This window comes from Syngnathoides biaculeatus, chromosome 10 (genome assembly GCF_019802595.1).
Source record: "Syngnathoides biaculeatus isolate LvHL_M chromosome 10, ASM1980259v1, whole genome shotgun sequence".
Taxonomy (NCBI): Eukaryota; Metazoa; Chordata; class Actinopteri; order Syngnathiformes; family Syngnathidae; genus Syngnathoides; species Syngnathoides biaculeatus.
In genome coordinates, this window is record NC_084649.1 from 13,133,121 (window position 1) to 13,146,750 (window position 13,630).

The 13,630-nt window shown below is 41.6% G+C and overlaps 1 protein-coding gene across 1 annotated transcript in view; it reads left to right on the forward strand.

Annotated features, from left to right (window-relative positions):
• LOC133508139 (low-density lipoprotein receptor-related protein 1-like) overlaps positions 1-13,630 on the forward strand; it is a 111,526-nt gene that overhangs the window by 12,956 nt on the left and 84,940 nt on the right. Inside the window, exon 2 of the mRNA XM_061833931.1 lies at positions 3,738-3,860. Within this exon, the coding sequence (XP_061689915.1) occupies positions 3,738-3,860 (123 nt within the window). The remainder of the gene's footprint in view (positions 1-3,737; positions 3,861-13,630) is intronic.

Genomic DNA, 13,630 nt, shown 5'->3' on the forward strand with positions numbered 1-13,630 from the left:
CGAGGTTGCTTTGTTGTCTTCTACGTGCGCTTGAGGAAAAGTCATCTTCTGAACATCAGAGGCATCTGCGCATGCCCAAACCCAGACTGCATTAGAAGGAATGGTCATCATTTAACCATTACATTCGAACAAGTTTCACAAGCTTCACAAAAAAATAAATATTTTAGCCACGTCATTAAATATGCCGCAGTGTTCACAGCGCTAGAAAAAAGTAGTGGCTTGACTTCCAGAAAATATGTACTGCACATACATTGCAGGCAAACATCGTGGGGCATATCAATTGTTAATTTTAAGATATGCTGGGGGCTGCAAAAAAGAAATATAAAAGGAGTGTAGGGCCCAAATGGCTCCTGGGCCAGAGTTTGAACACTTTTGTTTTAGAAGTATTTTTTTTTCTTTGCCCCCAGGAATGTTTTCAGAAAACTTGTAGGTAGTCCTTTTTCATGGTCCAAAGCAGAAAGAAAAGTCATTTATGTTGTTTTTAAAAATCAAATACAGTTAAATAAAAAATGAGATCTGTATTCTTTTCTGTGCACTTAAATAATAATTTTATGCACATTAACGGTAACAATTAGATCATGCACACTTAAGGTTAATGTGATGAATGTCTAATGTTTTGTTAATATTTGCTTTATGTCTGAAATTGTAAAACTTTATTTAGAAACTCTTGGCAACCAGCTCATTATAGACAATACATAACCTAAAAATCACCTTTGTGGTGTGTGGTTCACTCGGTATTTAATTGTTTTACCCAAATTCCAGGTAGTTATTTTCTCCTTATTTTCTGGTAAACAATGCCCACAAAGTCGCATTTGGGTATGTTTTGGAGTACGTGCTAAGACTGACCGTAACGTCTCTCCACTCTTCTCCACCCACACGATCTCTCATGGTAGAGTACAGTAACTCGTACCTTCACCTCCATCTCGCCAACCTCCTGACCTATTTCCCAAGTAAGCTCTGTGATATGTTTCTGTCACCAGCATCTAGTGCTCCTCCCACAGCTTTTATTGGAACCAGAGCATCCTGCCAGACTCCAGCGTGTCAGCATCTAAATAAACTGTGGACAGTAGACAGGCGCAGCGCGAGTATCTGCCTGCTCCGGCTCTTGCTGAACCTCCAAACTTGCAAACAAACAAATAAAGACATTTGAGAAAGAGGGATGAGGAAAACTGTGGAGGCATTTGAGTGTAATCCTGGCTGCGCTTCGTGAATAAATCAAAACCTTGTGACTTCTCGGAGAGAAATTACGCCACTACACGCACGCACGCACGCACGCACGCAACACACACACACACACACACACACACGCACACACACACGCGTACACACGTTAAGTGAAGTGTGTGCATGAGTGCAGCAATGTGTCAGGTTGAATTCCGAGCATTTGGGTTGAGCTTCATGGAGGCTAGTTTTAAATGTAAATGCTGTCATGTTGCTTAGTTTTCTTCAACCCATCATCTTTGGGTGATAACAGCATTCTTCCCCATCACAGGGATACACAATCCTGAGGTTACAGCCGTATTTCCTTGCGAGTTCTGTTTGCCAGCCATGCCAGCCAACGTTGAGGTCGACTGGAAGAAAGGCTGCATAGTTAACGGCAAAAAAAACCCCAAAAAACTATGCTCCTTCAGTATTTATACTGTATCACGATTCGTCATTTTAATATTTTTAGTTCCTACGCAGCAGTGAAAATATATGCCTGCAGCGCGTACTCTTGTATGCTCAGATTGTATGTGTTGCTCCTCTGTGTGTGTTAAAGTAGCAGTTTAGAATTACAGTAGGATCGAGGCTAAGTGCCATTCGTGTGCTCACATTGTATATTATTGTTAGGTTTATGGGCTTTTGTTAGATGAAATTGTGTGGATTGGTTGAATATTTTGTTTTAAATACAGTGTCAAACTTTTGTTCTTTTTTTTGGTAGTTTTACACTGAACTTCAAGTGTGAGTGACAAATAGGCTTGAAGTAACCACACTATGCATCGTTTCCTTGAAGTGATGTTGTATGGCAGTCTATTTTTTTGACAGCTAGAGTTTGAGGAAAAGCGCTTTAGAAAGGAAAATGAGTGTTAATAAGTTTAGTTGGGTTTTACACAGTGTAGGAGGGGAAAACAATTATTTTATTCAATGCCCTTCTACATTATATCAAATTTTCACATATTGCAGGTGGATCTTAAATGTATCCCCAATGAATGGGGTTGTATACAGCTGACAGTACCTTGAAGGATGCTAGGTAATATATGACCCCCTCACCCCAAAAAAAGGAAGTGAAACTTTCACAAAACTGTCTGCTTTTTCAATGTCATAAAGGCCGTCAGTAGTCACTGATAACATCTTATTAAAAGGAAACTCACTAAAGTGAATTTGACTCGTTGCCAGTGGGTGACTATTCATCAATTCATGAATCAATCAGGAGTTAAGATAGATATCTCGCGACACATAATGTACTGCAGCACAGTGCTTGGGAATCACTGTAGTGATATACTGTTGTTTTAGGACGTGACAGCGTACGCAGACTGAAGTTAAAGCAAAAATGAGTATTGGGCAATGTGTGTGGGTACATGGCATATTTGCCTCAAAGCCCATTCAAGCAAAAATGAAGTAGTAATGCCAACTGTTGTTTTTGAAAAGTTCTGCTTTCGGATGATGTCACTATTCTCACACAGCTGCAAAAAAAACAGTCATTTGCATTCCCCCGTCTTTTTCACGTGCAGTTACACTCCTGTGCTGTTCATGAAAGGATGTGACGTCCTTTAGTGCAAAGGAAATGCCTGTTTCAGTATTTTGACTGCAACAATAATACCAGCTTATAAATTGCCCCTAAAAACTCCATCAGTGTTACGTCATACACCCATCGAACACTACATCGCACTTGAGATCTTCCCAGCTTCTCGGCTGACCATTTAGGAGATAACTGTTTGGTTTGCACAAAGTAACATTTAACTCTAACCATGTGATTGCAAGGCAACATGCTATAAAAATAATATTACAGTATAATAATAGTATCATGTTTTTGTCTCATTTTCATGATGTAAAGCGAGTGCTAAATATTGTGTAGTCATACTTGACGCTGATGTATAATCTTCTATATTGCTATTAAATGCATATTATTATCCATCCATTTTCTGAACTGCTTATCCTCACAAGGAGGAGGAGTTCTAGAGCCTATCCCAGCTGTCAATAGGCAGGAGGCGGGGTACACCCTAAACTGGTTGCCCACTAATTGCACGCAAATTATTATTCAAAGGTTACATTTATTTGCTTTAGAGTTTGTATATACATCGTATTATACACACAATTACATAAATTGTCATTAATGAAGTTTATTTCAAACGAGCAGCCCTCCACATGACTTGTTACGCTTTCTGTGACCCTTCCAAGTCTCTGTGCTGTCTCAAGAGGGTTTTAATTTGTCTGCATTCTCTCTCTTCATTGCAACTGAAGGGGATGTTACGTGATCTCATCATTATGTTGGACCACTGGGAACACTGACCCGAATACAGTATATGGCTGAATGAATGAAGTCTATGCAAAGCTTTTCCAAGACATTTTTTTTTGTTCACTACTTTTCTTTCCCTGTCAGCCAGCAACTGCCCAAAGTTTAATTAGTGCCAGTGGCAATGAACAAAACAGATGCCTTTGGCTAATGAGACCTCAAGAATAAATTGTGTTGACATCATTGACACAAAAGCATGATTGTTCTTTGGTCTTCTAACGTATTCTGTTTTGTCCCTTTTCAGCTCCAAAGACCTGCAGCCCAAAGCAGTTTGTGTGTAAAGATGGCGTGACGTGTATTTCAAAAGGATGGCGCTGTGACCGCGAGAAAGACTGTCCAGACGGCTCGGACGAGGAGCCCGATGTTTGTAAGTGTTCCCAAAAAAGGTCCAAACTCAAGCCATACATTTTTTTGTGGACTCTGTGCAGATCTGGCTGCATTTGCAGTTAAGTCGACCTTGGCTGACATTTAAGCATTCAGAGTACGTAATTGGACCTTTGGTGGAATTGAATTTTTCTCCAGATCTAAATATGTGCATCATGTAATTTAAGGACGTTAAGACAGTTTGGGATGTCTGTTTCTGTCTTTAAAAAAAAAAAAAAAAATCTCACTTACCTTCATTTGTTTACAGTGTAAAAAATTACAAATGAATTTACGGTAATGCAGCCTCAAAATGAACATTTGACATAAATTGTGCTCCGCAAAGTTCGTTTTCAGTCCACTTCAATGTCTGATCCCCTTGCGATGCACTCTGGCGGGCTTAGATTGATAGTCTATTAGATTTATTTGGTGCGACGGGTGAAAACAATGTGTTTTGTTTGCTATCCGTTGAAGTCCTTTTGCCTTAAAGCTGACCCGTCGTGCCTAATTAGGAGATTTGCCATGTTTATTTTTTAACTCTGATGGATGGGAATTTATTTTTTTTTCTTCTTTTTTTTTATCCCACTGTAGATGTGGCTAAGTAGACAAAGGAAAAAACCCAATGTACTAAATAATGACAGCCGTGGTTTCAAAGTCAACATTAGAGTTGAAATGCTCTCACGCTGGATCCCCAGGGAGCAAATGAGCGCTACGGTGTCTCTCTGGTCAGCTTTTCAGAGGTAGTTTTCCAAAAGGAGAGAGCATTTGGATTTAGAGGATAAGATGTGTATCTTTGTATATGTTTGACATGTTTTCAGAGGGTTGGCATAGAATTAGAGACTTGGGAGGCTGGGGTGAAGCCTGAAGTTGAAGTCTAGACGCAAAGACTGTAAGCGAGTCAGTCTGGAAGTAATTAAAGACGCGCCCACAGCAATGGAAAAAAGGGCTGTTTTGCACAACCTGCTCTTTCCTCCTCCTCATCTGTGGGCGAGCCTGCCTCCATGTCTCTATCTGGGACAGAGACAAGAGTGACTGCATCCCTTGTCTCATTCTGCGTCTCCCTTCTGCCAGAACTTCTCAAAAACAACACTTACGGGAATAGCGCACTGAAGGAACTTGACTTCACACTGTGGTCGTGGAAAAGGTTGTGAGTCAGAAACCATGTGGGTAAAAGTATTGAGGAATACCTCTTACTCAATCAGCGCAGTGGCAGGTGGTGGAATTTTCACCAGGGCGGCGCTATTACTGTTTATCCTGGTTAGGTTATGGGGCTAGCTCAATTTACATCAGGTGAAACGCGGACTACATCCTGAACTAGACAGGGACAACCAGCCCCACTCACATTCACACCATCACTGTGTGGGGGAACCAATCCCAGACTTGCCTGCACCACAGTCAGGGGAGTGTACCACTCCACCATCAGTGACACACAGTCCTTTATCAATTAGTTTTACTTAGATTATCACATGACGTTTGAATTATGAAAAGGCCCAAAATCCACTCTGAAATACAATCATGAAAGTTGACTGATGGCTGAACGCCTAAATAAAGAAAGAAAGGAAAAAATACAAATGTTGACATACCGTGAGCAGGGACCGAGCCAACTCCGACACTTCATGTGCACGGAGAAGCGCCAAGAAATGACGTAGGTCACGTTGGGGAACGGAAAATTGATGCCCTCCGTTCGCCCACACATTGAAGAGAAACAACTGCGTGTGTCAAACTTTGAAGAAGAGTCAATAGGTAATTGTTTCCGTGTCCCCAGACGCCAGAAAGGAAGTCTGTCATGATTTCACACAACAGAGAAGAATGAAAAAACTTGATCAGTGGATACAAATATTGAGGAAAACGAATATTTGAAAAGTATTGTGTATTATATGTATCTTAATTTTAAATTTTTTTCAAAGTAATGTGTTGATGACAGACAGTAGTGGGACGCCGCCTTAGCGGCCTCCATTGACAAGTTGGGACTGAATCAAAGGTTGCGCTGGACCGCTAAAAGACATGATGTCTTCCCTCCACCTTCTTCTTGTGATATTCTCGCCTGCCATTGCTCTCAGCTAGCGCTTGGCACGGCCTCGCTGTTGGCGGGCTCTCGCCTCTTCGGGTGGTAGCTGGTTCCTGTGCTATCCGGTGGAGTGCGGTGTGCTCTGAGATCTTTCGATTATAAAGTATGTATGTGCCTCGGCTCCAAAAAAGTTTACACACAACCACTCATCCAAGTCCTCGCTCGCGAGGCTCCGCAACATTTTGTTGACTGTTTGCGAGCCGTATCGTATTAAAATGACATGAACATACCTCAAGAAAGCCGTGCATGAAGTCCAATATCAAATATCTAGTGGTTCTTGCCCCAATTCTCCTCGTCAATTCTGTCTGTCTCCTAAAGCCCTTTTTTTGTCTGGCGGCATTTTCAGTAAATATCATCATAATGATAATCAAAAGAATAAAAAATAAACAGGAGTATTTCAAACTCTGTTGCACAGCAGAATGGTTCTGACAGAAAGGCACACAGATCCAATATTCTTTTAGGCCATGCAGCTGAACAGGACAGATTAAAAAAAAACAAAGACATTTTGGACAATTCTATGGGTATAGATTGAGGAAGAATCTTTTCTGTTCTTACGTATTCATTGATCTCCTGGTGAGGTGCGCCTTAGGTGTGACAGAAGAATTTAAGGTGGAGGTGGGACTGCACCAGGGATCAGCTCTGAGCCCCTTCCTGTTTGCAGTGGTAATGGATAGGCTGACAGATGAGGTTAGACTGGAATCCCCTTGGACCATGATGTTCACAGATGATATTGTGATATGCAGTGAAAGCAGGGAGCATGCAGAGGAACAATTAGAAAGATGGAGACATGCACTGGAAAGGAGAGGAATGAAGATTAGCCGAAGTAAAACAGAATATATGTGCGTGAATGAGAGAGGTGGAGGGGGAAGAGTGAGGCTACAGGGAGAAGAGATAGCGAGGGTGGACGACTTCAAATATTTAGGGTCAACAATCCAGAGCAATGGTGAGTGTGGTAAGGAAGTGAAGAAACTGGTCCAAGCAGGTTGGAACAGCTGGCGGAAGGTCTCTGGTGTGTTATGTGACAGAAGAGTCTCTGCTAGGATGAAGGGCAAAGTTTACAAAACATTGGTGATGTACGGATTAGAGACGGTGGCACTGAAGAAACAACAGGAAGCAGAACTGGAGGTAGCAGAAATGAAGATGTTGAGGTTCTCGCTCAGAGTGAGCAGGTTGGATAGAATTAGAAACGAGCTCATTCGAGGGACAGCCAAAGTTGGATGTTTTGGAGATAAGATTCGAGAGAGCAGACTTCGATGGTTTGGACATGTTCAGAGGCGAGAGAGTGAATATGTTGGTAGAAGGGTGCTGAGGATGGAGCTGCCAGGCAAAAAAGCGAGAGGAAGACGAAAAAGAAGGTTTATGGATGTGGTGAGGGAAGACATGAGGGCAGTTGGGGTTAGAGAGGAAGATGCAGAAGATAGGCTAAGATGGAAAATGATGACACGCTGTGGCAACCCCTAACGGGACAAGCCGAAAGGAGAAGAAGAAGTATTCATTGATCTCCTTGTTGAAGCGTTTATTGTTCAGATCTGCTCCGCACATCACGACGTAAAGAGTAGCATGGAAAGCTAACGTGATCTTTATGTGATGAGTCATCTGCTTGACCAAAGCATAACAGGGTGCTTAAATTAGTCCCCAATGTTCCAGTGCAAAAGGATAAATTGCGAGTGGAGCAATGCACAGTCAAGTAGGTACCATACAAAGGAAACGAAGCATTTTGATTCACATCATTTGATATTTTTTTTCTAAATACAGAGCTCAGTTATATGAGTGACAATGGACTGTAATTGTGGTTATCTTTGGAACGGTAGACTACTAATTACTCCTTCCCATCGTCATACTTTTGTCGATATAGTGTAAGGCCCGTCTCTGACTAACAACCTTTTCCACTACCACAGAGTGAAGTCAAGCTCCATCTGCCTGTTTATTGTGATGGCACTTTTTGTGGACGCTTTTCGTTCAACGATGCATAAGGAAGGTTTATTGATGCCTTACGTGGACGCAGTTTCACAGTGGCCCTTGTCGGGATGTCGGTCATTGCCAGTGAAGTCAGCCACTGTCCACTGCAGCTGCTGTATTTCTCCCACAATGCTGTTCTTTGTACCTCGGGGTGCCGGGCCAGACTGGGATAGAGGGATACTGACACAGAACAACAAAAACTGAACGGTTGTTTGGGCATATGACCTTTTATACAGCTCTAGATTCCCAGTTAACAATAAGACAAGCCACAACATATGACAGTCTTCTGGTCTGGTTTAGGGCCTTTTGGAGCTCCTGTATCATGTATTTGTGTCTTAGAGTGTTCCCATCTCTAATGTGAGGTGGGCCTGGAGATATCGGAAGTGTAATAGTGACTTCCACTGCCCCTAGCAACGCAATGAAGATGGTCTGTTTCTATGTAAGCAGAAATGAGCCTTTGAGAATATTTACAGTTATTGTAGAATGCCCAATTTCTAATGTTGAAATATGGATCACAATCACAGGCAAGAAAGAGAGTTCCGTGCGAAAAAGATGCTGTCTCATATCATTTTAGAGTGCGGTCTAAGGTTTTTTTTTTTTTTTTTTTTGCTCTGCATTTACGATGTCATCCACTTGACAGTTGACCCCAGATGGCAGTTACGGTGCTCAGATATGAGAAACGAAGTGAAGTGTTCGCTCATGAGTGTTTCCATAAAGATAGCTCGCCACAGACAATGACCTTGACATGAAAGAGCACCATTAAGATCCTAAGAACTTGCTGCAGCTGTGCGCTCTTATTGATGAAAACACAAACACTCCCAGACGTGCATACTTGATACTAAGTCATGTTTTTCATTAAACTTTGTTTTGATCTCCATTTGTTAATTGGTTGGTTGGTTACGTAAACATTGCAAAATCAATTTCTGATGAACTATTGCGGGAAGAACCAAATCATTTTTGATGCAGGTCAAAGAAATGATTTTCCCTTTTTGTCCTTTATACTTTGCATCTACTTGCACTGCGGCCAATTCGGGGACTGACCCATCGAATCCAGCTGATGGAGACGTGGGTAAAAAAAAATTGCTGTGCGTTACAGTAAAATGTCGGCAGATACGACACATTATATTTAAGAGTCTGCTGGCTTACCAGCCACCAGTCCAGGCCATTTTTAGATAAGTCTGACCAAAGCTGTCCCCCTGAAGAAGCACAAGGAGGTCCAGACCTTGTTCAGCCAAGAAAAGCCCGAGGGGTTTGAATTGGGTGTGCGGTGGGTGGGGGGGATCATTATGTAATCCCAGCAGTGCTCCCCACAGACAGAGTTGGGGAATGCCGGAGCCACTCGAAGAGGACGCAAGAGACAGCCTAGCACAACAGGACAGATTATAAAACTGTCGCGCTTGCAAGATGAACTTAAATGTTATATTTGGAGTGAGTGAAGGCATAAACATCTATGCTGCACATCTGGTTTGGGCTGGTGCCTTGATCTTTTAGGATGACGTCGTTGTCTGTGTGTTGCTTTGAAAAGTTGTTTAACTTCGGTCTACTCCTTCCCCTCCTTGACCTGTCATGAACATGGCTCTTCAATAAGATTTAAGCCACCTGGTTCTGCTAAATATCACACTGTTGTTGATCACACCTCTACTAACCTTTGGTAAATTTCTGGAATTGCTTCCCTACTCACTCGAAGCAAACTATTTACAATTACTGTGGGGAAAATTGTGGATGAATGCGGCTTGTTCTTTAAACATCACCGCTGAATTCCAGTCTCTACATTAATTTTGTTTTCCCCCTTCCATAACCTACACTAATATTGCACAGCATGTTTATTTGCTCGGGCAAGCTGGTGATTTTGTCTTGAATAAATCTCGTTTAACTTCAAAATGAACGACTAACTTTAACTTTGCAAGTGTTTGCTCAGTGGTTTGTCCACTCCGGGGAGAAGTTGGGCTGCTGCATTTGGAGACGTTTGTTGTGCTATGGAGGGCTGGATCTGGGCTTCCTGCTTGGCTTGTCACCTTGCCAGCCCTCCCACAGCCCCCCCCCCCTGTGAAGGAATGCAAATGTGGTGTTGATATTTTTGAAGAGCGGGGGGTGAACAGCAAGCAACCAAGTAGCCGACTGTTAGGAGCAGCGTGAAAAGAGGTCTTGGATCAGGGTTAACCGAAGTTGGGAAAAAGGAGAGCGTGAATTGGATCAGTGTTGAATCATTTTCCCTTTAATATATGTTAAAAAGTTCATCATGAGAATTCTAACCCTAAAAACGAAAATAAAATACAAAACTTTGTAAATTATTAAGATGCATGTGTTGTGGCGCAATTCATTTTCCGCAGCCATGTTTGTAATCACTCCCTAGCTACTATTTAGTGTGTTACATAGAGAGTTTTCCATTTTGTAGTACTGCTGGGATGTGTAGTGAGTATAGGTTATCCCCTACACTGTATATGGCCACAATTAATTTTGAAAAGACCTGAACAATGATGGTCACTAGAAAATCCAATATGTATATCTCAGATGTATTCGATGTATCTTTGATGGAATACAGAAAAATGTGTTTCCTTTTCTATGGTTTTTGATTTTCAACAACGATTTCTCACCAAAAAATATTTTTGATCAGCAACGCAACAAGTGGCTGCATTTTGATCACTTCTAAAATCCTCCATTACAAATAAATTCACCCCAAAATAATTGAGTGATGAAGTACGTGACATCTTCAACTGCCAACACCGCCCTCTCACCAGTAATATTCCATGTGCGCTAGTTGAGTTGAATTTGGACTTTTTAGGGCAAATGACACTCTTTGAACCGTCATGTAATTTTGACGCATCGACGCCTTGAAATTTCGGCCTCTAAAAGCAATTGTTGGCTATTTTTAACTGACGTTAGCAACGTACTGCGCAAGGGGTCGCCCGACTTTGTCCGAGAGGTATGGAGTTTATTTTTATTTTCTTTTTGGCAGAGCAGACCATAGAGGCGTGTCAAATGATTTCTTGAGATCACTGGGTCGGAATTAAGTTGCTTCATCCACGAAGGCATCATTTAGTCTATGGGCATCACAGACACTGCCAGTTATTCAGCCTGGTCTTAAGTGGTCAGAAAAACACATTTTAAGTGTATTGTTAAGTCATAAGTGTATTAAATTATTCATCGTCATCTAGTCTATTGTCACAAAACCTAGTTGAAAGTGTTACCTTTTCATTTGCTAATATTACTTTCATAAAGATTGTTGTTAGAGACTCTTGTGACACTTGTTGCCATGGCGAGTATGGTTACATCACTGTCAGGCAGAATGTGTGGGTGGCGTTTCAAGAGTGGCAAGCGGATAATATAATCTGTGACGAATAAACTGCTCTTGTAGTTGGAAGGAGTCATCTTATTATCAATTCACATGGTAATATTTTGACAAATGAAGTTGAAATCCACTCACACTGAGCAGACACCCTTAGAATTGAAATGACGTGTCAGTTTCTTCCATCCTGTTAAAGTACATTCAATGTAATATCTTCAGTTAAAAATGAGCAATACTCCATCATATCCTTGCTAAAATAACAACCTTAAACATGTAGTATGATGTCATGTGAAACATTTTGTAGAGAGTGCAAATGTTATGAATATTACATTTCGGTTGGGTCCTTTAAAATATTTGGTTTTCCAAAAACAATATTGTTGAATGACATCCCATTACTGTGGTTTTGCATATGTTTTCGATGTAGTATTTCCGAATGATTACGGAGTGTGAGGTGGTTAGAGTCTTTTCAGAGAATGCGACTGACTGGGTTTGCGCTTACAACCATTTGCTAGCCAAATTCAAAGATATATTAGTAAACAGCTGTAGCACTTACCGTAACTTTGTGTCTTATCTCCTGTTAAATGGGTACAGTGTGTATTATAGATTGTCCAAGTTGTCCTTAAACTGTAGCACTTTATTTAAGCAAAGGGAAAAAAAAAGGCAATCACTGTCAGCCCTCTAAATATATCGCTTCCAAGGTGACTTTGAAAGGTGAGGAATCAGCCCGGGACTACACTACAAGACTTGGTCAATGAAGAGCTGTGCACGGCACGGAAGGTTCCCCTGCTTAAACCAGCACATGTCAAGGCCTGTCTTAAGTTTGCCAATGACCATTTGGATGATACAGAGGAGTCATGGGAGGAACTTATGTGGTCAGATGAGACCAAAATTGAACTTTTTGCTCATAATTCCACTAACCGTGTTTGGAGGTTGATGAATGACGAGTTCCATCCCAAGAACACCATCCCTACTGTGAACCATTGGGGTGGTAGCATCATGCTTTGGGGATGTTTTTCTGCACATGGGACAGGATGACTGCACTGTTTTAAGGAGAGGATGACGGCGGCCATGTATTGTCAGAGTTTGGGAAACAACCTCTTTCCTTCAGTCAGAGCATTGAAGATGGGTCGCGGCAGGGTCTTTCAACATGACAATGAGCCGAAGCACACAGCCAGGAAAACCTATCAAGGTTCTGGCCTGGCCTCGGGAGTCTCCAGACCTAAACCCAATAGAAAATCTTTGGAGGGAGCTGAAACTCTTGTCTTTCTCGGCGACAGCTCAGAAACCTGTCTGATTTAGAGAAGATCTGTATGGAGGAGTGGGCCAAAATCCCTCCTGCAGTGTGTGCAAATCTGGTGAACAACTACAGGAAACGTTTGACCTCTGTAATTGCAAACAAAAGGCTACTGTACCAAATATTAACATTGGTTTTATCAGGTGTTCAAATACTTACTTGCAGCTGTATCACACAAATAAATGGTTAAAAAAAAAATCATAGGTTGGGATTTCTGGATTTTTCTTTTTAGATTGTCTCTCTCACAGTGGACATACCCCTACGATGAAAATTTCAGACCCTCCATCATTTCTAAGTAGGAGAAGTTTCAATATCGCAGGGTGTATTATTATTATTATTGTTATTATTATTTTCTTCACTGTATTGCACCAAGAGTGAAAGGTTGATTTGGTTTGTTAGTTATGAACCAAGATTATTATTATTGTTATTATTATCACTATCTAAGTCACTGATGGTGTAGTGGTACACATGCCTGCCTTTGGTGCGAGAAGCGTGGGATCGATTCCTACTCAGTGATGGTGTCTATCTGCTCTGCGACTAACTAGCGACCAGTTAAGGGTGCAGTCCGCCTTTCACCCGATGCTAGCTGGGATAGCTTTCCCACGACCCTAGTGGGGATAAGTGGCTTGGATAATGACATGATGACATTATCACTTTCTGGTGTTCGGTACTAACTTTATTAGGGTCAAAATGAAGTTGTGTGTTGTTTTTGGACATTCTACATTGAAAGCTTCAACATTACTCCGGAGTGCAAAATCCTGCCCTGTCTTCTTACGTTTCTGTTAGGCTGTGGATTGTTGCAGTTGGTCCCATTCAGTACATAATAAACAAAAAGTAATGAAATGTGTTTTTGGTATGTAATTTCTTAGTTGTAACAATCCTTCTTGGCAAAAGATCTTACACTGTAGGAAAGCCTCTGTATTATCCTTTTTAACGGTGCTGCGTTTGTAACGACCGTACCTTTTGGCGTTGAGCAGCAGAGCTCAATATGTGTTGCGTCATGTGCCAAATCTCTACTAATTGCAAACATCTTGTTTTGCCTTTGGCATTTACTCTTGTTTGATGTTTGGTGGGTTGGACGATTCAAGTTTCTTTCACAATTTACTTAATAAAGGGGCCTCAGTCGCAGAGGAAGAACCATAGACAGCCACAATAGGCTGGCCCCTCATG